The sequence below is a fragment of the Brachyhypopomus gauderio genome, chromosome 17, assembly GCF_052324685.1.
Source record: "Brachyhypopomus gauderio isolate BG-103 chromosome 17, BGAUD_0.2, whole genome shotgun sequence".
Taxonomy (NCBI): domain Eukaryota; kingdom Metazoa; phylum Chordata; class Actinopteri; order Gymnotiformes; family Hypopomidae; genus Brachyhypopomus; species Brachyhypopomus gauderio.
In genome coordinates this window covers 14949404-14973119 of record NC_135227.1, presented here as the reverse complement: position 1 = coordinate 14973119, position 23716 = coordinate 14949404, and the positions used below count along the sequence as shown (strand labels likewise).

The 23716-nt window shown below is 48.4% G+C and overlaps 3 protein-coding genes across 3 annotated transcripts in view; 2 read left to right on the top strand and 1 right to left on the bottom strand.

Moving 5' to 3' along the window:
* mboat2a (membrane bound O-acyltransferase domain containing 2a) overlaps positions 1-4574 on the top strand; it is a 37626-nt gene extending 33052 nt beyond the window's left edge. Inside the window, exon 13 of the mRNA XM_076977546.1 lies at positions 556-4574. Coding sequence (XP_076833661.1) covers positions 556-724 — 169 coding nt within the window. The 3' untranslated portion in view covers positions 725-4574. The remainder of the gene's footprint in view (positions 1-555) is intronic.
* Positions 4575-4799: 225 nt separating this feature from the next.
* Positions 4800-20281, top strand: kidins220a (kinase D-interacting substrate 220a). The gene is made up of 24 exons (XM_076977865.1): positions 4800-4959; positions 7479-7660; positions 8012-8110; positions 8679-8777; positions 9649-9747; positions 9949-10047; positions 10310-10408; positions 10574-10771; positions 10902-11000; positions 11307-11405; positions 11616-11714; positions 11897-12074; positions 12241-12405; positions 12584-12763; positions 13388-13553; positions 13670-13821; positions 13899-14185; positions 14293-14433; positions 15013-15250; positions 15445-15536; positions 17498-17642; positions 17945-18107; positions 19716-19742; positions 20194-20281. The coding sequence occupies exons 2-24, from the start codon at positions 7529-7531 to the stop codon at positions 20279-20281; spliced, it is 3144 nt and encodes a 1047-aa protein (XP_076833980.1). The 5' UTR covers positions 4800-4959; positions 7479-7528.
* Positions 20282-23143: 2862 nt separating this feature from the next.
* LOC143480276 (usherin-like) overlaps positions 23144-23716 on the bottom strand; it is a 30987-nt gene continuing 30414 nt past the window's right edge. Inside the window, exon 12 of the mRNA XM_076977864.1 lies at positions 23144-23227. Coding sequence (XP_076833979.1) covers positions 23144-23227 — 84 coding nt within the window. The remainder of the gene's footprint in view (positions 23228-23716) is intronic.

Here is a 23716-nt window from a genome sequence, read left to right as displayed (position 1 = left end):
TAGCCAACACTCAGCCAATCCTGTGTGATGCTCATGTACTGTCTGAGGAGTGGACTTAAGAAGAGTGATGAGCTATTAAAGCAGCGGGTTGCGTACACCTGTAAGAGATGCTTTAGGAAGGCCTGTACCCTTGAGGTCAAAACGAGTTCATGGCTGTATCTCTGTCCACCACAGACACACGCCAGTAATTACACAGATTTAGGGCCATTTAGGAGAGAAGAGGAGTGATTGGTTTTATGGCCCTTGCAGAGATTAAAGAAATTTATGACACCCATTTGTAGGGCTATTAAATGTGGCCTTAATCATTAATCTCATAAATGAATGAGAGTAAATATCCAACTTTTATTAAAGCGTATGAAAAGCTCTTGTTATAAAGAAAAAAATAGGCATTCAGGCATGAGCCAATCCATGTTTCACTGGTGTCATATATAGCAGTGCTTTGATGCTCAGTTATGGCCCAGAACATCTGAATACATCTCGGTTTCTCATTTTTTCCTTGTGTTCTGTCTTTCTTTCTCTTTTCCTGTTTCATTTCTCTTTCTCCCTCTCTCTCAGGTCGTGTTACTGCTACCTGCATGTGGCCTGCGTCCTCTTGGTCCTCACCCTCCCCGTCAAGCACAGGTCCTCCAGAGAGAAGCTGCAGGAGAAACCGAGCCAGGAGGCGGACGGGGCCGTCTCCTCCAACACGGACAGGGGCCACAGCCGCAAAGAGAAGACCACATGAGGGACCGGACTCCTCTTCCTCCCCCGTGTCACCCCCATCCCCTCCCTCCTCGTGCTGTGGTGAACTCTTTGAGTCCAGAGCAGCCAGTACCTTCCCCCAAACCCAACCGGACAGGGATGTCAACAATCTAGCGATTGCAGACGAATAAGGTCCGCGACCATCGGGCATCCGCACCGATGCCGATCGCACCTTAGTTCACAAACGTAAAAAAAAAATAATAATGAAACGCTCCCTGACGCATATCCTCGACTTACGGCATTAAATTGGTCAAGTGATCCACTTACAGGAGGAAACACTCGGGAATAACGAGTACAAGTGATTCTGAAGTTGCCTTAGAAACCCTCTATGTGTTCCATATTGCTGGCCAAGTGTCCGCCACATCGAGGTTGGCTCTCGTGGTACATGGAGGGTTTTTTGCCATCTTGTGTTCGAACAATGTACCCGCTGTGGCAGTGATTTCTCCTCAAAGGAACTAAGAGGGGTTTTGTTAACAGAATGCAAGTGCATTGTGGGATGCCAATCTCTCAGTAGCCTTAGGTTCCTGTCTCTAGCCCTTGTCTGGTCTTCATGCTATCTTTTCTTTTTCGTCCATCTAATCGATTCACGCCTGCTGCTGTCTTGGGCACCATTTCTTTGGAACGTGGGACTATCTTCTTTATTTTTGACCTTTGGCCGGGGCGTTGTACTGTTTCCTCGGGACCTGGAGGATTCGGCTTCCTGATTCTCTGCATCAGATGAAGCACGCTGTACCGTGTGCTGTTGCATCATGGGTGATTACTAACACAGATCATGTACTGCACATTAGTCCACAGTTCTGGTAAGTGCTGTGGATCAGGATTTTTATTTTACTGAACGTTTCTCCAGAGTGAAAGGAAAGCCCTCTGCCCTGTGGTTTACTATCTGTTGTTTTACATGGTAGAGGATGTTACGTTTGGTTAAAATCTGACCCAGTACAAGGAGATCCCCACAACTTCAATTTCCAGCTGCAGAAGCCTGATGTGTTCTTCGTTAGGAGTTGGTGAGAGCCAGGGTTGTGCTTCAGGACCCGTAGGAAACTGCTGAGGAATCCTCTCCTTCTCAGTCCAAATGTGTTTTCCGTATTCTTTGTTTTAGCCAGGAGGGCCTTGCCCATATAACCTAAGCAGGGGAAATGTGTACCGTCTGGGAATCTTGTGACCAGAAAATGTCTTGAAATGGGATGGAATTCTCGTCTAGGTGTTGGGTTGCATTCCAGTGCTCAGGAAAATGATTATTGGATGTCTTTAGTATTAGTTGTGGGGACAAACGGGTTGGATGTATTTATTATAGGGTGTGGAGACAGAAGGTCTTGGATGCCTTGTGTTCTGCCTGGGCCTGGAGTCAACAATTGCCGGAGGGAATTTAGTAGTGATGGAGACCGTTTGTCAAAACAGATCCAGCAAAGCAGCGGTACAGTGGGAAATATGAGCAAGGCCCTCTGCTATGGCTCTTTAGGAACACTCAATGTTGTTTTTCTTGAGGTTGTTAATGTTGAGGAATAATGTTGATACCTTCTCCCTTGAAGAATACTAAAAACAGTGTCCAACTGATCAGCATATTGCAAATGTCCAAGACTGTAAATACGTAATGTGTGAGACCATTTTGTTACTTATGTTATGCTAATTGCTAATTGTCCTTGTTATTGCTTGTTTTTTAATCTGCTAAAAGTTTTTTTGTGCTAATCATCAGGTTAGTTTGAAGCCACAATTAGGGACGTCCTCTAAAAGTTACACCGGGCCGTTCGCCTTTAATAGGGGTTCTCTCTTCATCAAACGTATCCTACGTGGTTAGGAGCCATTCTAGTCGCCTTGATTTTATTTACGATCGGCGCAAATAAATACCAGGTGTGTTTACGTGGATCTTGTAGAGATGTGTGTCGGTGTGTGTGGGATTGGGGAGGAGTGATCCTGGGTTCAGCTCTGCCATGTTTGAGTGCTCCATGATTGTGGCTTTAAACCTTGTGTAGAGCAGGCAAGGAAACAAAACCAAGAATCTGAGAGGTTTAAGAATTTGTTAGATTTTATTTTGTTAATGACCTTTTCATATCAGAGATGCTTTTTCTTATAGTTGTGGTCTAACTGCCCAAAAGACCAAAGGGGACAAATACATTTAGTCTGAGGACGTGTTCTGACAACATAACCAGCACATCAATGCAAACCTGCTTTACATGTCCAAAGTGCCAAAAACTTCAAAAAATTTTTTGGGGAAAAAAATGTGGCACGCATGTTGTATGTTGTAGACTTACACACACACGCTTTGTTTATACACGCTTCTGACAGGGTTCAAGGTTTTGCACTAAAGAACTTCAAAGAGTGATTTATGTGATCATGAAATAAAATGATTTTGAACTTAAATACAGGTATGTAAAGGTATGGAGAGCTTTTCTTCTCTCTCCCCTTTTTGCACAGTGACTAAGTGGCTCGGTGCTTAAACAGACAGACTGGCAGGGTTGTGTAGGAGGATGGTGAGGGCGGTGCTCTTCAGAACCCCAAACTTCTGTCTGACGTCACGCGAAACGTTTCACGCAGTGCTGCACCCAGCACCTCTGCCACATACTGTATCATGTACAGAATAAATATTTGTTGAAACAGACCATGACATTGTAGGTGCATTTTCATGTGAATGGTTCTCCCATCTGTCTTATAAAACCGGGATGGGGGGGGGGGGTCAGCGTGTATCTGTGTGTTTTAGAGTGGGTGTTATGTTTTTTTTTTTTTTTTTTTTTTTTGTATGTTTAATAATTTTGTATTTGTGTTTATAGGACCCACTTGTTAAGGGGGGTGTCCTTTTGATAAATTCGATTTTAAATGTAAATGAACATGTGAACACTCGTGAATGTCCAATTGTTCAGAACGGATTTTGTTGATCAGATTTTGTTGAAATCCATGTCATTAAAGCCAGAAACATAGAACAGCCTTATTCTACTGAAATTCATTTATAATTCTAATTCTCAGTTGGTTATAATTCAAAGTGTTTTATGACCGTGTTTTACGAATGTGTTGGCTGAGCCTTCCATGTTGATTCTTTACTAACTGACCCGTTGGGTGTCTTGTCTTGTTGACCTGTGATGTGTTCCGTCTGTACCCATAACACCCCCTAATTCAGTCTCAAGAATGAAGCATATGTTGTTCTACTGTAGTTACTGTCTACTGTTGACACGTGGTTTCACCCTTTCCCTATTCAGCCTTTAGAAAGAGGAGCACTCGGGACTTTGCTGAGGAGAACAGTGATACTGCAAACTACTGCAGTGCTAAGGCTGATTTTTTTACACACCTACATTGAGTACTTAGTGCCTCCAGAAATATACAAAACTATACTTGCACACCAAGAAATAGTCTAAAACTCAGACATTTCACTTCCTGCCCTGGTCATGTAAAAACCAAAGGCCAGATTTAACCCAAGTGTAAAACCAGTAGCCAGCAATTGAGATCCAGTCACTGATTACTAAAAGTGCAATGTTCTGTCCATTTTCATATTCATCATAAGTAAATCTGATCTTTTACTCTTTCAAATGTCTCCAGCCATATGGAATCGTCGTCACTTTATATTAGGATTAAGATACTGGCCGAAGAACCATCTTGCAACTTTGAATGTGCTAGCCATCGTGTTTTTATTTTTTTAAAGCTGTTTCTAGTCAGGTGGTTTGGAATGTTGGTTTCTGTTCAGGATGCAGTACAAGATTTATTATCTGAATATACTAAGTGCTTTTTATATTGTTCAAAGCTAAAACGTTTCATATGATTTCTGTATTCGAGGCTATTATTTTTCCACTATCATTGTCATAATGTCATATGAAAAATAAACCATGTTTGCCTTCCCAAAACGCATCTTACTGGGCGTTGTTTCTTATTTTTGCTTGTTTACTTTTTTTTGTTTTGGGGGGTAGATCTAAAACTTCACACATTTTCTCAACACTGTTATTTGCATCATTTGCTTCTGTTGATGAGTTTTTAAAACGTGAAAAATGACCCAATCCGTTGTATATTTTAGGTTGGTAGGGTGCGTTTATTAACAAGAAATTCAACGTCACACACACACCGGTCTGGATAGGCGGAGACCTGAAGAGTCTCGTTTAATTTCACCTCCTCCAGTACAAGATGGCTGTTGCTTAGCCAAACAAGTGTATCTTAAACAGGACTTTTAACAGCCTCTGTGTTTCACAGTAGGACCTTGGACCTGGACAGTTTGTTTTTTGGGGTTTTTTTTGGGAAGAAAATGTAAGTTGTCAGCTGTCAGTGTATAATAACAGTGCTAGGATTAGCTACATAGATACGAGAAGTCAGCTATTTTTAAAAAAGAAACTTTTATCGAAGAGTTCGCCGCTTTCTTGTGTTCGTAATCTGGCTGTCAGCTGTAATTGACGTTTAAAAACATTATAGCTATATATCCACACAACCTATTTTCGGAGGATCTGTGTTGTGTGCAGTTGTCTTATGGTGCAGTTTGCAAGTTAACTAAAATAAACGGGGTTACATTAACTCCGCCGGTTACCAGTTTTCCTTAGTTACAGTTTAACTGGAATATTTACCGACTAACTTACCTTTCATTATCTATCTGCGCTACAAATCTTTTCTGGTTGGGGAGTTGCGTTGTGTGTGTGTGTGTGTGTGTGTGGTGGGAATACTGTCACCACAAACATCTGACTCTGGCTCATGTCAGCCAGGCTGCAGAAATAAGCCCCGTTTCCCAAATCTCCAGATAGCTGGTGTGTGATTCACACAGGCGTGAGCCCTCCGCCGTGGGAGCTGCAACTTTGTTGTGCTACACCCATGGAAACACGTCCTCAGCAGCTTTGCGCCCCCATGCTTATTATAGCTGACGGTTTACATTTCAGGGACATCTTACTGAATCTGCCCACGCTCATCTGCAAACACACAGTTAATAGGATTTGTTTGTTTGTTTTTAGCCCAGTGATACTGTAAAATCTAGATTATGCATTAATCCCCAAAACAGCAAATTGAAAAAAACGTACTTCTGATCTCTCTCTTTTTTTCTTGATGCATTAGACACAGAGATAGAGAGAGAGAGAGTGGTGGGTTTGTGGTGGAGCTCCACTGATAGCTAAATGATGCGTGTAATCTATGCTAATCCAGGCTGGTGCTGGTAAAGCGTCAGGTCATCTGGTGGAGGAGAGGAGTGGCGTTTCCCAGCTTCATGCATAATTCAGTGTAACCGGGAGTGACGTGTTGAACCTTAGCACGCGCTCCAGCTGACCGCGTGAGCAGGGTATTAACAGCGCAGAAACGGGGCAGCCGCACGAGCCCGAGTTTAACATAATAAGGTGAGTCACTAAATTCTATCCGAGTTTAAGGTAGTTTAGGACCGTTGGGATAGTTTCGGGCAGGCATTTAGCTTGACAGGAATATTGGCAGATGTAATGTAGCCTGGTGCCTGTTGGTCTTTGTTGTGGGTGGTTGGGGGGTGAACCTTGCTCCCGTGGGGTTGAGGCGCCGGGCTCCGCCGCTGATTGGTCCGCTCCACACAGCGAGCGCTCGTGCTCTTGGGGTAGCAGCTGCTCCGGGTGCTTTGGGGCGATGAAGGGTGTGTCAGCAGTTCAGCGCTATAAACAAAGCTTGTGGAAGTGGCTTTCTTTGATTACTGTCTGCAGCCAATTTTGGTCTCTTATGCTTTTGTTTATCTATTTGTCTTTTTGTTGATATCTATTTACATATTTTGTTGGTTATTATTTAAGAGATTTGTGTGTATTGAAGTAGCCTACAGGTTTTTATTCCATTACAATTCGCATCTTAAGTCTTTGTCAGGTGATCTGTTTCTATAACGCAGTGATGCTTTTGATAATTCACTGTCCACCTTCTGGAAATTTGAGAAAACAGCCAAGTGCCCATGTTCTAAATTGCACAGAGGGTTTGAACCAGTGGTTTTTGATTGAATGCACAGAGCCATTGTAATGGAAAGTGTTGCAAAGAGTATGACTGCAGAATACATGTCAGGAGATGTAATGCACTATTTGAATGGATTTTATCCTCACTCAACTCCGACTCTATTCCCCACCAGCAGCTGTAATGGGCTTTTGACTGTGGTGAACATGATTAGCGGTTTGAATATTTGTTGGTTTAGAGAACAACTAAATGTCCCTCTTGCATCCGCTTTCATGCTTATTTTACTGTGACAGTCCTGTTAAAGCAAACTGAAGTGAGATTTTTTTTTTGGCGTAGATCATGTGCTTTAGCTTACAGTGGTTAAAGTAGGTGCAGAACAGCTAGAACCTGATCCAGGATCAGCACACCTTTTCACAATCTTTATGAATGAATGCCCTAAGCTAGCGTGCTCCTTGCTCAAACTAAGGTATTTTCCCAGATAAAGTGCATTTAGAAGATTAGGCCACTGCTTGCATTTTCCTGAAGAACAGCATGACTCTGTCTGCTGTGGGAGATTAGGCATAAGTAGCAGAATGCTTTTTCATTAAATATGTTGCAAAGCAAAGCAGAAAACAAGAACACCATGGTCCGACCTACCTTTGAACAGTCAGCATTGACATCCCATAGCTTCACGTCACATGGCCTGTCTGTTCATCACACCTGATAAGGTTGTCTTCTGCTGCCCATAAGGCTCCTGGGTCATCGTTATCTAGAGCCGTCTGTGCTCTGAGGCCGAGTCAGGTCTCTGTCCCTAATTCAGTTATCAGTAACTGCCCATTTCGAAAAGAAAAGCAGGGTCCATCCTGCTAGACTCCAATTACATGGTGGCTGACTGGAGCCTTTCTGTTCTTCTGTAGTTCATCCTGTTCTCTGCCAGCCCACGAGCAGTGAGGTCAGCTCCACAGACATGGACACCACGGGCTCTCTGAAGATGACGGTCATCGCCTCCCAGAGCATCTTCAGCCACGTGGAGGAGGAGAACCTGCCAGCCCTGCGGGCTTACCTGGACAAGCATCGCGAGGTGGACAGCAGGAGCGAGGTGAGTGGGGGGGCACCAGGTGGGATGTGGGTGTAGGTGGGGGCCACGGGGTGGGGCGTGGGTGTAGGTGGGGGACACGGGGTGGGGTGTAGGTGGGGGACACGGGGTGGGGTGTAGGTGGGGGACACGGGGTGGGGCGTGGTTGTAGGTGAAGGTGACTGTGGGAAGTGGGTGGAGGTCATGGGGTGGAGAATGGATGTCAGTGTCTTGCTGTACTTTCAGCTTTTCTGACATGGTGGATTAACACACTAAATGTGGTTTATTATTAAGGTGTGTGAACTGCCCTGCTTCAAGTGTGTGTATGGCCGAACACAGGCTGTGTGTGTGTGTGTGTGTGTGCGTGTTGGTCAGAATGGACAGACTCCTCTGATGGTGGCGGCTGAGCAGGGCAGCCTGGAGATCGTGCAGGAGCTCATCAAGAGAGGAGCCACTGTGGACCTGGATGACGTGGTGTGTGTACTGTTCCCCCGCCAACGCTGTTTTGCACAACAACATCAGTAATGATCTGCAGGGGAAAGGATCAATGGTGAAAGGATCAATGTCCCCAATCACTCAGCAGCACAATCCTGAGAACTTTCTAAGCTAGATATTCACACGTGATCTTCATATAACCAGTCTATTTTTAATAGAAGTTCCTGTGTGCTGCGTCACTCTGAGTGGATCTGCACCAAGCTGCTAGATTCTCCCAGACTAACTCAAAATAGTGGGCGGGGCTTTAGAGCTGTGTAATTGGTGTGCAAAACCGTAATTCAGCAAATGACCGGGTGACGATATTCAACATTACACACACCCTCAGTAACTCACCCTAGCTTCCGTATACCTGGTCTTGGTCTTCACCCAGCACTGTTGCCTGTAGACTTCAGGTACCCATGACTACTTGGTATGACCAGCTGGTACGTTCTAAGGCTCTAAAAGTCATTCAGTCCAGGACCGTTCAGTTGACTGGGGGCCATGGGATCATGGAAGTGAACCTTCTGCTGGTGATTGCCTTGGTCTGGTTTTTTGTTCTGGTTTATAGGATTGCTGGACTGCACTGCTTTCTGCTGCCAAGGAGGGGCATGTTGAGGTAGTGAAGGAGCTGTTGGCTAACAATGCAAATCTGGAGCACAAAGACATGGTAATCAAACCACGATATATTAATTACAACACCTCATTATGTTTTATGGTACTGCGTATGTGTATCTATACAGGGTATATTGTTATGGCGACGGTTAGGCATTTAGTGCATGTCAACAATGTGTGTTTTATGGCAGTGTGTGTTGTATTGTTATTGAATAACTTTTAAGTGATCAGAATAAATTATTTTTTACTTTCATTGTTTGCAAAAATAAGAGAACTGAGCTTTAGTAAACAAACTCGTGGAGTCAACACACAGTCTCCCCTAAATACGCCTGATGTGTCTACCACATATTGCTGCGAACGCTCTTCTTTTTCGCTTCTACATCCATTTTTCTGGGATCCTTTTAACTGGTTTTAGCTCTGTTTTCCACTGAAAAGAGCATCACAGATAACAAATGCTTCCAAATGGGAACTGAATTTCATCAGCAGTCCTCTCTGGAATACGTTAACTCAATTTCGGTGTTACTAGAAAGCAGGAAGTCTCTGCATGATCTGTTAATGTCTTCTGCATAGCACCGTGGTAGAAGTCTCAAGTTCAATAAATCAGACATAAAGCAGTGTTTTTTTTTTTTTTTTGTTTTTTTAATTATTATTATTTCTGTACAATTTGTGGTGGTGCTACTTCTACTTATTACACAGGTTTTACTTTTATCGTTTCCTCAAGCAGTGTTGTCTGGGAAAGTGAGTTGTGGTCGAGGTGCCAGGGTGTCGCTAACACGGTGCTAATAATAACGGCCTGAGTGGCTGCCCAAAACCTGCAATCTGAGCAACACACTGACTCAGCCCAACACTGTTTATGAGAACAGTCCAGTGGCTGACCTGTGTGTGTGTGTGTGTGTGTGTGCGTGCGTGTGTGTGTGTGTACGTAGGGTGGCTGGACTGCTCTTATGTGGGCGGCGTATAAGGGTCGTACGGAGGTCACCCAGTTGTTGCTGGAGAAGGGAGCCAACCCCAGCATCACTGGTCAGGTACAGGACCAACAACAGAGCTTCTCCTAGTTACTCACGGTGGCCTTCAATTTACACCATTCACCTAAAATTGCTTGTTATATTGAGTGTGTGTTGTTAGTCTTGGGCAAGGGAGGTGTGTGTGTGTGTGTGTGTGTGTGTGTGTGTGTGTGTGTGTGTGTGTGTGTGTGTGGTACCTAATCCGTGTGTGTTCCCCTACAGTACAGTGTATACCCCGTCATTTGGGCAGCGGGTAGAGGCCACGCAGAGATTGTCAAGCTGCTGCTACAACATGGGGCTAAAGTCAACTGTTCCGACAAGGTAACCATCAGTGGCCGCGTCTTTAGACGTGTTGTGGATGTCTCAGAGCACTGAATCGGTTTTATTCACCTAAACAAACTCTCGTAAAATATCGACTATACAGTGAACATTTCGTCCTCGCCAGTTTTCAAGTATGATGACAAGTGCGGAAAAAGTGTGTTGTGTTTTGCCCTTAATGCTAAACATTACAGAATTCCCTGTGCTCAGTTTGGCCTGCGTAGCTGTTTCCACTGGCTAACCTCATTCCTCACCTTGTGACCAGTATGGCACCACAGCGCTGATCTGGGCGGCCAGGAAAGGCCACTATGACTGTGTCATTCACCTTCTGGAGAACGGCGCCAACGTTGACCAGGAGGGGGCGGTGCGTTCACAGCTGTTTTCTTCTGTTTGTAATAACAAAAGGAAGATGGCAGCCATCTTGAAACACAGTTGAGTAGAACTGTGTGTGTGTGTGTGTGTGTGTGTGTGTGTGTGTGTGTGTGTGTGTGTGTGTGTGTGTGTGTGTGTGTGTGTGTGGCCGGGTCAGAACTCGATGACCGCGCTGATTGTGGCGGTGCGCGGTGGCTACAGCAGGGTGGTGAAGGATCTCCTGAAGAGAAACCCCAACGTCAACATGACGGACAAGGACGGCAACACGGCGCTGATGATCGCCGCCATGGAGGGCCACACGGAGGTGGTGCAGGACCTGCTGGACGCAGACGCATACGTCAACATACCTGACCGGGTGTGTGTCGCCTCTCCTGCTCCGCCTCCACTGGACTGCTGTCTGACATGTTCTTCACATGACCATGGTTCATATATATATATATGTGTGTGTGTGTGTGTGTGTGTGTGTGTGTGTGTGTGTGTGACAGAGCGGCGACACAGTTCTGATTGCAGCAGTGAGAGGAGGCCATGTGGAGATCGTCCGTGCTCTGCTACATAAATACGCTGATATTGACGTCAAAGGCCAGGTACTCCTGTCTCCCTCTCAGCCTGTCTGTCCCTGTCTCCCTCTCAGCCTGTCTGTCCCTGTCTCCCTCCGGCTGGCTGGTCCTCGTCTCAACGATGTCCTGATCCTCAACAGCACACTTAATATTCTTTCCCTGAACACTGGCATGGCTTTGCTCTTGGTCCACACGGTATTCAACATCCATCTTTTATAATAACCAAAAATAGAGTCAGGGGGAAAAGCAGCCACATTTAATTTTGTCCCCTATCTTTAAATATAATTGAAGTAGAAATATGCCTTTTACTTACACGTGGGTGTTTTCCTGCAGGACAGCAAGACTGCCCTCTACTGGGCTGTAGAAAAAGGCAACGCCACCATGGTGCGAGATATCCTGTTGTGTAACCCAGACACGGAGGCCTACACCAAGGTAGCGTCAGTCAGCTTGACTCCCTAAGAGTCTTGAATGTATGTTTCAAGTATTCCTGAGTAGATCTATACCAATAAGATGTTTTATTACATGTACAGTTTTATTGCAGTCTGGTCTGGGCTATTTTGTGGATTGAAACTAATTTTCAGCCAGTTGTAGCTCTTCGTTTGCCTGTTCGTGTTTTGTAACTGCTGTTATCCTGGGTGTTAGGAGGGCGAGTCTCCTCTCATTAAAGCCACCAAGATGAGGAATATCGAAATTGTTGAGCTTCTTCTGGACAAAGGAGCGAAGGTGTCTGCTGTGGACAAGGTACCCAATCTGAGTACATCCAGACATTATAAGACATCATAAATCATAATTTCTTTTAACATGTTCAGATCAGTTTGTAATCAAGATGTAATTCAGCTTCAGTGTAGTTTTGATGAGAGTGGAGTTCACAGTGGTTCACAGTACTTGGTAATTAAAGGCGGGCTGAACGGTGTCTGTCCCAGAAAGGGGACACGCCCCTGCACATTGCCATCAGGGGGCGGAGCAGGAAGCTAGCCGAGCTGCTGCTAAGGAACCCTAAAGATGGCCGCCTGCTCTACAAGCCCAACAAGCAGGGCGAGACGCCGTACAACATCGACTGCACACATCAGAAGAGCATCCTCACCCAGATCTTCGGAGCCAGTGAGTAAAACAAAGCAGTGTCCAGACACCACTGTGGACGCTCACCACCCCCCCCCCCCCCCCCCCACCCCCCTCGTGTTCAAACCCGTCCCGTGTTCGGCTGTAAACCCGTGTGAAACGCGGTCCTGCGTCTTGAGTCACGGTTGTGACCTCTGACCCCTCGCAGAGCACCTGTCCCCCACGGAGTGTGACGGGGACATGCTGGGGTACGACCTCTACAGCAGCGCCCTGGCCGACATCCTGAGTGAGCCCACCATGCAGCCGCCCATCTGCGTGGGGCTCTACGCCCAGTGGGGCAGCGGCAAGTCCTTCCTGCTCAAGAAACTGGAGGGTAAAGGAACACATTCCCTCTGGTCCAACCTGTAACTTCTCAACCAATCGTGTCTCTCCCATGTCCCGTGTTCTTCTTTAAGACATGTTCTAGGATCCTGATCACAAACTCCTTCTGACGTTATGGACTTTTTTATTTGTGTTTGTTTATTTTTCCCTTTTTGTTCCGTCCCCTTCAGACGAGATGAAGACCTTCGCTGGCCAGCAGGTGGAGCCGTTGCTGCAGTTCTCCTGGCTGATGGTGGGGTTGATGCTGCTCCTGTGTGGCTCTGTGGCTGTGATCCTGGGCTTCACTGTGGACCCCCGGCTGGCCTGTGCCGTGGCCCTCAGCCTCCTCGCCCTGCTCTACATCTTCTTTGGTCAGTTGTCGACGGCCTGTGCAGCTGTGTGTTAGTATGGTAGACGTTAACGCTTTATAAACTTCCAGCCATGTAATATCAGCCAGTGTTGGTTCATTCTGAGCACTCGTTTATGGCCTGGGTATGGCATTTAAGTTGGGCTTACTACAAGACAAAATTTTACTTTGCTCAAAGCTCTGCATAATCTGTGGTTCTTTTTGGTTCTCTGAAACGGGTCATTTGAGTTCATTGTGCATTGCATGCAAAGTTAGGGCTGAATTGGAGAGAAGGGGCAGCACTCTACCTGTGTAAGTGCATGAAGGCATGTTGCACACACAATTTATTAAATAGTTTTCCCAGTAAATCAAATTAGCCTTTCTGCTGTTTTAAGATTTTCTAACCAGTGGAGATTTTGTTTGCGTTTCTTTTCCAGCAGAGGGCAGTGCTGTATTTTGCAAGAATATTTGTATGCACAAACACTGAAATTAGGTTCCTGTGTCTTTATTTTCTCCTGTCGTGTGTGTGTGTGCGCGTGCACTCCACAAACTTTCCTTTGTCCAAAATCACTGAATTTGATGCAAGGTCACCGGGTCAGACGACGTGTGCTTTGTGTGCGTGAGCTGTGCTCTGTTGCCCTGTGTGCAGTGCTGGTGTACTTTGGCGGGCGTAAAGAGGGCGAGAGCTGGAGCTGGGCGTGGCTCCTCAGCACCCGGCTGGCCCGCCACATCGGCTACCTGGAGCTGCTGCTCAAGCTGATGTTCGTGAACCCCCCCGAGCTCCCAGAGCAGACCACCAAGGCCCTGCCTGTCAGGTAGGAGTCCCCCTCACTACAAAACACCTCGCCTGCTCCTCGCGATGCTGTAGTGTGTATGGAGGCCGGTGTCCGTGTTTTCTTGGTGACGTGCCTCTCTGTGTGTGTGATGCTAGGTTCCTGTTCACCGATTATAACCGCCTGTCGAGTGTGGGAGGGGAGACGTCCATGGCAGAAATGGTGGCCACTCTGTCGGACGCATGCGAGAGGGAGTTCGGCTTCATGGCCACCAGACTCTTCAGGGTCTTCAAAAACGATGAGACGCAAGGTTTGTGCATGCTCGGCCTCATTAGGGCCTTTTAAAAAAGCCCCCCACCTTTGACCTGAACGTAAACCCCCCCCCAGGAAAGAAGTGGAAGAAGACGTGTTGCATGCCGTCCTTCGTGCTGTTCGCGCTGACGCTGGCGTGCCTGGTGACGGGCATGGCTCTGCTGGCCATCTTCAAGGTGGATGCGTCCAACAGCACGGTGAACGGCGTGCTGGTGGGCGTGGCCAGCGTGGTGGGCCTGGCGCTGCTGCTGAACTGCAGGACGTGGTGGCAGGTGGCCGACTCGGTGCTGCGCTCACAGAGACGCAGGCTGCACGCCGCCGCCAACAGCATGCATAAGCTGAAGAGCGAGGGCTTCATGAAGGTGTGTGCCAGAGCCTGGCGACTCAAGCCCCGCCCCCACCCCCACCCCCACCCATCTCCACCCGTGTCGGAGGTTTGGGTGGTAGTCTGTCTGGTCTCGTCTGGCAGGTGCTGAAGTGTGAAGTGGAGCTCATGGCGAAGCTGGCGAAGACCATCGACGGCTTCACTCAGAACCAGACCCGCCTGGTCGTCATCATCGACGGCCTGGACTCCTGCGAGCAGGACAAAGTTCTCCAGATGCTGGACACGGTGCGTGTTTGTGTGCGTGTTTGTGTGTCGAGAAGCGATGCAGTCGAGTTCTGAATCAATCTTCCCCATAAGAAATAACTGAAAACTGGTTAATCCATTCTCAACCATCAAGTTGAATTCCAATGCTAAGTCCGTCACATGAATGCCTTTTTCTTACTTCTTTATGATCGCCTTTTTCAACACTGCTGTTGTTCTTACCGTTTTCGTCTTCTGCTTTTCTGCCATGTCTTTCTTGGGGCCGATTTTTTTTTTTTTTTGTCTAAAACAGTACAAAAAACACAAACAACAAAAATACAGCAAAAGCTTGGAGCACAGCCTCAAAATGGATTAAAACCCATTGAACAACGCCAACTAGCGGCATGTGACCAAAGCACAAACTGTAACGTGACTTTTGTAAGCAAAATAGTCCGGTCTGATTCCGAAGTTTTGTTCGTGCTCCGAGACAAAAGTTTCTTGAAATTTTGCGCCGAATCTGTCGAATACTGAGGTGGTCAAGTTACGGGGTTCTGCTGTAAGTGTATAATGTCTATGGGGTGATTTTGAATATTCTAATGCCCCTGTGTCCTCTTCTTGGTACAGGTGAGGGTGCTCTTCTCCAAGGGCCCCTTCATCTCCATATTTGCCAGTGACCCTCACATCATCATCAAGGCCATCAACCAGAACCTGAACAGCGTGCTGCGCGACTCCAACATCAACGGGCACGACTACATGCGCAACATCGTGCACCTGCCCGTCTTCCTCAACAGCCGTGGCCTCAGCACGGCCAAGAAGCTCTCCATGGCCGCTCCCGCCAACCAGGACCTGCTCGCCGCCGACGGTGAGTGCCACGCGAGCCGCTCGTTAGCCTGCCACGGCTGCCGCGCTAAACGCCCTTCCTGCGTTTTAGCGGCGCTTTTCTAACGCGACCGTGTGTTCTCATCACGTGTGTGTGCGGCAGCTGTGGCTCTGATTCGCTTTGGAACTGCGAAGTTCTAATTTTGTCTGTCTGCTTGTGTAACTGTGTCGCTGTAGCATGGCACGAGGACTTGGACAGAAAGTTCCAGTCTCAGAACAGTCTCGGGGAGCAAGCCAAGCAGGGCAGCAAGACGGCTCTGAACCGAAGGGTAAGGTTCCACCGCCCCACCGGCTGGACGCCAGCCCGGACCACCAGGGCCAATCACCAAATTGGATACTAATTTAATGAAAAAGTGATTTGAGAAAGCAACGAGTGTTTGGTTATAATACTAAGGCACAGAGCAGACTTAACCGAACCCCTCGCTTATGTACTGGAAAAATCCATAGACCAGACTTAGACTGGTGAACACTACTAATGCCAACCACTTCCTACTTTGCAAATTTTTAGGGAAGTTCTAAACAACACCAGCCCACCAAGCAAACATATGACTCAAGCCACATTTAGTGCATGTTTGTTTGCTGTTTTCTGCTAAGCTTGCGGGTGGGGGATGGGGGGGGGGCTTTGGATGCGGGGGTGGGGGGTGGTGGTTGGTGCTGTCGGAGCCCTTGGTTGTCGCTGAGGACTGTCTATAATTGATTTAATGTCTGTTTACCCTTCCCCACTGAGATGCCATTGCCTAATGACAGGGTGCAGCAGCTCTGGGGCCTGGTGACAAAGCTCTGGCACGGCCCGTGTCTAGCGGGAGGCTAAGTGGCTCCGGCGCTCGCCCCCGCCACCGACCCCCGTTTGCTTGCCTCGCTGATGGATCGGGTGCGTTTTCCACGCAGCCCAGATCTCGCTTCCTGCCGAGGAGGCGCTCGCACGGCCCAGTCACGTCTCTGCCGCTTCCGTCTCTCTTGCTCAGCGTTCATCCTCGGTTTGAAAGACGATGGTCGGGCCTCACCGCGTTGGGATTAGCTTGTTGAGGATTTACGGCGTGAAAGAGGCCGCGGGCTCCTGCTCACAGCCGAGTTCTGTAAGGCTAACGGGGAGGTTTAGCCAAACGAGAGATGAGGTCAGTCCAGAATCTAAACAGCTGTATTAAAGTTTTCAGGAATATGATGGCCTGGGGACAGCTTAGAGTACGCTGAAGTCGACACATTTTACAGAGTCCTTTTTGCTCTTAACGTAGCGGTGCTAGTTTTGCTCTTAACGTAGCAGTGCTAGTTTTGCTCTGGAGTGCAGTTTCTAACTCTTGTTCTACTCTTATATCGGGTGGTCTGCTTTCCAACCTGCTACCAACTGCACATTTAGAAGCAGCCCATGTCTTGGGATATGCAAGTGTCCACCAGAGTCCGAGCTCCCCCCCCCCCCGGCTGGCCTATCGCGGCTTTGGCTGCGGGCTTCAGCCTAGCCGCCCAGTCACGAGGTTGGCATTAGGAACATCAAAGTGAGCTTTGAGCTTCCACGTCCCTGGAGCTTGTGATCTGGCCAGTGCTGAGATGCAGCCCCTGTGCCATGGGCTCCTAACACACACTGAAACAGATGTTTCAGCTCAGCTCTCGACCAGCAGGTGTCGTTGGACCGGCAGCTGGACACTCGGGCCACCGGGCACTCCACACCGCGAGCGGATATACCCACGAGAAGTCACCCCAGCCGTGGGTTTCCCGCCGATCTCGTACATTTTCCTGATCTAATCTGGGGCGATTGGTTTTGGAAGCCTTTTGTTTTGGCTTTCTTCTCACGAGTGAGGGCTTTCAGTGTCTTCTGGGTGTGCGTGAAAAGTGCGGCGAAGACACCTGAGATTGTGAGAGAGCAGAAGGACTGATTAGTGGAGAAGGTTGGAGTGTAGAATCTGGAGAATGCAGGAAGACAGTTCCTGCCCCGAATGTGTTTGCTAATTGTTGCTGTATCTCCAAAAGGTCAAATAGTCGCTTTTGTACCTATTCAGGCCTTTTATTTTTTTTTATCTATCAGCAAACCTTATACATATCACATCCACATGATAATGAAACACTCTGTACGTGTGTGAAAGTAAATCCTCTGTACTCGCAGTAGGCTGGAGTATTGTGAGGAGTCAGCAGCGTGCGGTGCGGCCGGCGGGCTGTGTGTGTGTGTGTGTGTGTGTGTGTGTGTGTGTGTGCGCTCTCTGGAGTGTGACCGTTTCCTCCTGACCTGTCGGGTGTGCAGGACACGTACCGACGGCGGCAGATGCAACGCACCGTCACGCGTCAGATGTCCTTTGACCTGACCAAGCTGCTGGTCACCGAGGACTGGTTCAGCGACATCAGCCCTCAGACCATGAGGAGACTGCTCAACATCGTATCAGTCACAGGTTACTGCCACTAACACTTCCTCCAGACAGCCAGGAGACGCTGGACGCCTCTGTGGCCCAGCTGACTCATATTAAGTATGCAGATGGTGAAGTCAGTACGTGCAGCGTTGAGGTTATTTTGTGTGTGTGTGTGTGTGTGATATATATATATATATCTCTCAAGGTGTTCAAGGAAATGTTGCAAAACCTCAAATGTTTTGCTCCTTCAGTCATTATCGTTCTCATCAGTGATCATACAGATGAGTTGATGTAGTTTAAAGCCCACCATGTTCCCTGAGGTGACTTCCATTGTGTGGTCGCAGGGCGCCTCCTTCGAGCCAATCAGATCACCTTCAACTGGGACCGGCTGGCGTCGTGGATCAACCTGACGGAGGAGTGGCCCTACCGCACCTCCTGGCTCATCCTCTTCTTGGAGGAGAACGACATCGTCTCGGACCAGGTCACCCTCAAAACCATCTACGAGAGGTCAGAGTCTGGGACCAACCCCCCGCATACACGTTGATCTGCTTCCTAGAACAGCTTAAGAGGAACAGCAGGAGGAAACTTTCTGGGCTTCTAAAAATAGTTGTCGGTTTAACAGCCCAGTCAGCACTTGTAGGTCTGAAGTTCACGACGGGTTAGCATTCGGTTTGACACGCGTCTTCACCACCAACTGTCTCCTCTGATGTTCTCACATCACCCTCCTCTCCGTGGTGCTCCTTCCTGTTGTTCCTCAGCGTGGAAGCTAGGTGGCAGTGTGGAGTCTTTGTTCATCCTTTGTCCTCCCCATCGTGTGCGTCCAGCCGGGATGAGGCCTGCAGAATTACAATGAAGTAACGGGCTTGGCCCGTCTGGCTCACCCAGTCCAGCTGCTTTCCTCTGTCGGACCTGCTGACATTTACTGCGGACTAATAGGATCTTGGTTTCAACGGTTTAAACCGATGACAAGTGGTTTGGAGCTGCATGTCTGGGGTTGCTGGGTCTTTTCTCACTGACCACTGACCTGTGGTCAGACTGGTTGTAATTGTTTACCTATTTGTCCAGTGGTGGCCTGTCTGTAGTGAACACTACTGAGGAATGAGGAGCCGTGCACGTGTGTGTACGTCCGTGTGTGTACGTGCGTCTGTGTGCGTGCATGCGTGTGTGTGTGTACGTGCGCATGTGTGTACGTGCGCATGTGTATACGTGCGCATGTGTGTGCGTGCATGCTTGTGTGTGTGTGTGTGTGTGTGTGTGTGTGTGTGTGTGTGTTGCTCAGTGCTTGGCCTTTAAAGGTTGCTCTCTGTCACACAGCTCCACATGCTGTGACTCCCCGGGCTGTGGAGGTGTCGGAGCACCTCAGTGTCAGCATCTGCTCCCCCTTCCACAGACTGATAGATCTACTCCCCCTCTCTCTCTCTATCTCTTTCACCCTCCCTCTCCCTCTCTCTTCACCCTCTCCTTATTCCCATTTTTTGACCAGTCCTGACCTTTAACCCTGTAGTGCATGAGCACACGTGCTCCTCTGCTGCTCCGTCACCTGAACACATCCCCTCATCTGCTCACCTATCAAGTCCCTGCCACCATCTTGAACACGAAGGGCTGCATAATCTGGCCCTTTTTTTTCTTTCTTTCTTTCTTTCTTTTTTTTGAAGAAAACTAAAAGAGGAGCTGACATGCTCTCCTCTACTCTTATCTGTGCCAGATCTGTCTCCTGATAGCAAACTGTCAACTTTTTCTGCTTGCTCTCTCCCCCTTAGTTTTTTCTAATAGTGGTCACATGACCAAGCGTTCTCTCTCTTGCTGTCTCTCTCGCTTTCTCTTTCTCTCTCACTCTTTTTATAGACGGAGTGAGTCACAACACCTCTTGAAACCACCAGCCAGTTTGCCGAGTGCCCATTTCAGCAAAAACTGGCCGCCCCCCCCCCCCCCCCCCCCCCCCCGTCCCCCTCCCCCCACCCCCTATTCTTCCTCTCCCCACAACTGTCACCCTGCGGTCAGTCTCGCACTGACCCATAAAAGGGCTGCGTAGGAGCCTAGGCATTGCTTCCTCTAGCTGCCTGTGTGTCGGAGACCACGGTGAAACCATCTCTGCCCCCTGCTTGTGTTTACCAGGCTCAGCGGCTCAGAAACTGATCCGCGGTCAGTTTTGCGTGCGACGCTCGTGTGCTGTTTGTCACCCCTGGGCCTGTGAGCCTATCGGGAAGCCAGAGCGGACAGGGGAGTGAGTCAGTGCTTCGTAGGTCAGCTGTCACTCGCACTCGCAGTGTGGGTATTCTCTCTTTCTCTTTTGTGTCTCGTGCACGTGTGAGGAGGAGAGGGGCTGATGGACCTGTCCTGTGTTTGGAAAGAGGATGTACTGTGTGTGAGAGTATGTGGGTGTATTGCCTAGTTTAGCTTAGTTGGTCTGTTCTCTCTCTCTCTCTCGCTCTCTCTCTCACGCTCTCGTACACATTTCTACGAGGGAGAAGTGAGGAGATCCCCTTTTATTGACCTTGTTTTCCTGAACTTAATCGATCATTGTGGCTCCTGTAGGTGTGCTCCCTCAGCTTTGGAGCATTGCTCAAGGCTTCTTGTGTGTCTGTGCGTTCAGACGGAGTAGAGCCAGCCTCATGAAGGCTGGTGTCTTCAGCAGAGTGCATGACGTGTGGCTAGGTGGCACCACCACCTCCCAAAGCTGAGCGCTGTGGTTGTGTATAATGGGTCGGGTCACGCGGAGATGGCCCGTATAGTCAGCTGTAATGCTGTCAACACTGCCGCAAACGCACTTTGTCGGTGAAAGTGTCGTGCTGTGATGTACTGCTGTGTGTCTTGCTCGCTCATAAGTGAGACTGTAACGGAGTGTGGGCTCTTTTATGGCCATCGGCATGGAAACGAGTCTCCTTTCTCACAGCGAGCCAGTCCTTTAATCTGCTGCAGAATGTGAATAATCTGTTAATAACATCAGCCCGTTTTATGACCAACACGGAGGCCCTACAGTCTAAAGTAATCTGGCTTGTGTGTGTGTGTGTGTGTGTGTGTGTGTGTGTGTGTGTGTGTGTGTGTGTGTGTGTGTGTGTGTGTGTGTGTGTGTGCGCGCGCATACACGTGCGTATGTGCACGAGTGCTAGGGGGCAGCTCTGAGCACAAAGATCACCGTGTCCTCATAAGACACTGGCTTACTACTCTCACACACACAGACACACACACATGCACACCCTAACCAGTGTGATTCATCCATTCTACTGGGAAAACTCCAAATTGCACCTAGGAGACCAAGGCAGTTCTCCAGTGGTCCTAACACACTTGGGCAAATTGAAGGGAAAACATGCAGAATGTTTAGCACAGCTGGTTATTTCTAGTTGTCAAAAAGCTCATGTGCAGCGCAAGATGTGGGCCAGGTCACTCTTACTGCATGTTCATTGGACCGTATTTCAACCTTACTCCTGCTGTTTCTTTCTTTCTTTCTTTCTTTCTTTCTTTCTCTCTCTCTCTCTCTCTGCTTGCGTTCCTCTGCCACAACTGCTGTCCTTTCTTGTACTGCATTAGCTCAGTGATATTTGGCCACCCCCTTCACCTCAGGAGCAGTGAGAGAACGTGATGGCCTTCCGTTTGGTAAAACGCAAGCGCACTCAGACGGAAGCCCATATAGAGTCTTTTTCGGCGGTGGGGAAGTGAGAGGGCGCGATGGAGAGCGCTTCCGGTGGCCGTGATCTGTTGCGGAGCTTTCGAGCGGAGTCAGGTCCACCGGGAGTTTATTTCTGGTTCTCTGCTCCGGTTTTAGCTTGTTGAGAGGTGTGGCCCGCCGAGTCGGTTCTGCTCCGACATCTGGTGTCGTGCGCGTGCCAGCACGGTCTGACGGACCCCGAGCAGGCTGAGGACTGTGCCCAGACTGCCCCTCCTCCCCCACGCATCCACACACACACACACACACACACACACACACACACTGGCCCAGTAAGCCCTCTAACATATGTCACCCTCCCCACCCCAAACTCCTCTGCTTCTGTACCAGGGCCCCTCGTTAATTAAGCGCTAGGAGAGACGAGGCGGCGTGCCCCCGCACGACCTTTCGCACCCAGGAGCGAGTGTGAAAGCTCGGGGAAGTGCATGGCTCCTCCCTCACCTTTTGTCCGCACCTCCCACCCCTCGCTCCGCACGGCTCCTTCAGCTCCGCTCCGGCGCGGGACGCTCCCGCAGGAGGGAGGACGCGCCCCGTCCCTCCTGTCACACTCCTCAGTTCGCTCATTCATTCGCCCAACAATTGCTCCTCAGTGCTGTGCCCTAAATCTGGGCCCTAAACCGATTTCTCTGAAACTTTTTAACTAATGATACTTGAAATGAATATGTGCGAGGCAATCGGAGCTAATTAGGAAGACTCCTCACACAAGTACAGAAACATTAAGATGACATACTGCTCATTCAGGATTACTTTAATTGGTCCAATTATTGTAATTTCGGTTGCAATTATGGTCGGAGATAAAAGGGGCTTTCTGAAGCACGTTTTGTTCGATTCCCTTTATGCATACAGCCTAATAAGGCTTTAAGTATCACGCTTAAAAAAAGGGGGGGAGGGGGTCTTTTTCTCCACACTTTTGAACTTGTCCTTGAGTGAGGGCTTCTTTCTTTCTCGCTGGCTTTGTGCTGCTTCTGTATGTCCCTCACACAGTGGGCTAGACCAGAGCACCTCACGCTGGTCCTTCTTCGTCCCCTGGATAGAGACTGTCAAATGGTCGCTGGATCCTTCTAAAGTCGTTCAGTAGTAGGAACTAACCCGTAATTTAATGGCATCATTCAGCAAGACACCCCAAAGCCCGGTAAATGATTAAGCTATTGAAAAACCCATCTATTTCACAATGGAGGGGAGCTCCGTCTCTGATAGGGCATGCTTTTGTTGGGCACACACAGAGTCCCGGGCTGGTGGAGGGACCTCCAGATGGAGGAGATGAGCTGGAGAGTGTGAGGGAGAGAGTGAGAGAGAGTGGGAGAGGGAGAGAGTGAGAGAGATGCTGTGTGCTGAACAGAGGGACAGGAGAGTGGACCTAACACTATTCAGAGGCCATGCTGGGACAGGGGAATTGATTTCGGTGTCTTTGTTGTTCCCATTGTCATATAAAGAAAAGCTCTCACATATGAACTCACTCCAGTGTTGCACCGGAATGATGACTGGAGCAGAAACGGGTGGAAATTGCAACGGTGACTGTGCGAAGCTGTTTGTTTCTCTCTGAAGTGTTCCCAGGGAACCAAATGACAGTCCACAGCAAACGTGCTGTCCAGGCTTAATGAAAGGACAATTCATACAAAGGGATGCTTTTCACTGGCTTCTGCCTGTGTGATTATAAGAAGCATAAAGCCTCTGATGAATTCAACAGTAATTTGAAGGTTAAAGCGCGTTATGCTCAGCTGCGTCTAAAGCCTTAGAAACGTGTTGGCCTGTGGTGCAAGGTTTCACGTTATTGGGCTCTGTTGTGAAGGAAGAAAGGTTGTGGCAGTATAAATAGCTGTGCAGGCCTGTGAAAGGTCAGCGATGACCTTTTGAAAAGGCACCGAGGCTCATCATGCTGTCACTCATCCCAGGTCTGGAAGACCTCCCGGGGACCAGCAAGGGGATATGGGAGCTTCTGAGGTCGAGCTCTGTGAGGTGATCTCTGAAAAGCAAGGAAGAAAGAAGGAAATGGAGAAAATGATGTAAACAAAAGGCACTGCATGGACCTTCGGCTAGAGAACAGCCTGTAATAGCTTGGGCAAAGGCTGTGATGTTCAGTTGTATTTTAAATGAGTTCACATAGGAGCAGAATTGGGTAAACGAGATTTGTGACGTTAGCTCGGTTCCAAGTTCCTCACAGTTGTTACCTAAGAGCTTTCTAGTTTCAAGTCTGCTCTTACGTACAAGGTCAAACAAATGGTAAGAAATGACTCAGCTTCCAGAATAGCCTCACCCTACGTGAGTAAGCCCACCTTGCTGGCAGCCTGAAGGCTGTGCATGTCCTACTCCAGAAGATAGTGAGTAACAAACTCCGTTTTCCTGGAACAGTCTTTGTGCTTCCTGAATCTCTTCTTGCTAATGGTGCAGGGTATGACATTTTCCAGATGGTGAATTATACATAGACCGTTGGTGAAGAAGCTCTTCCGATATG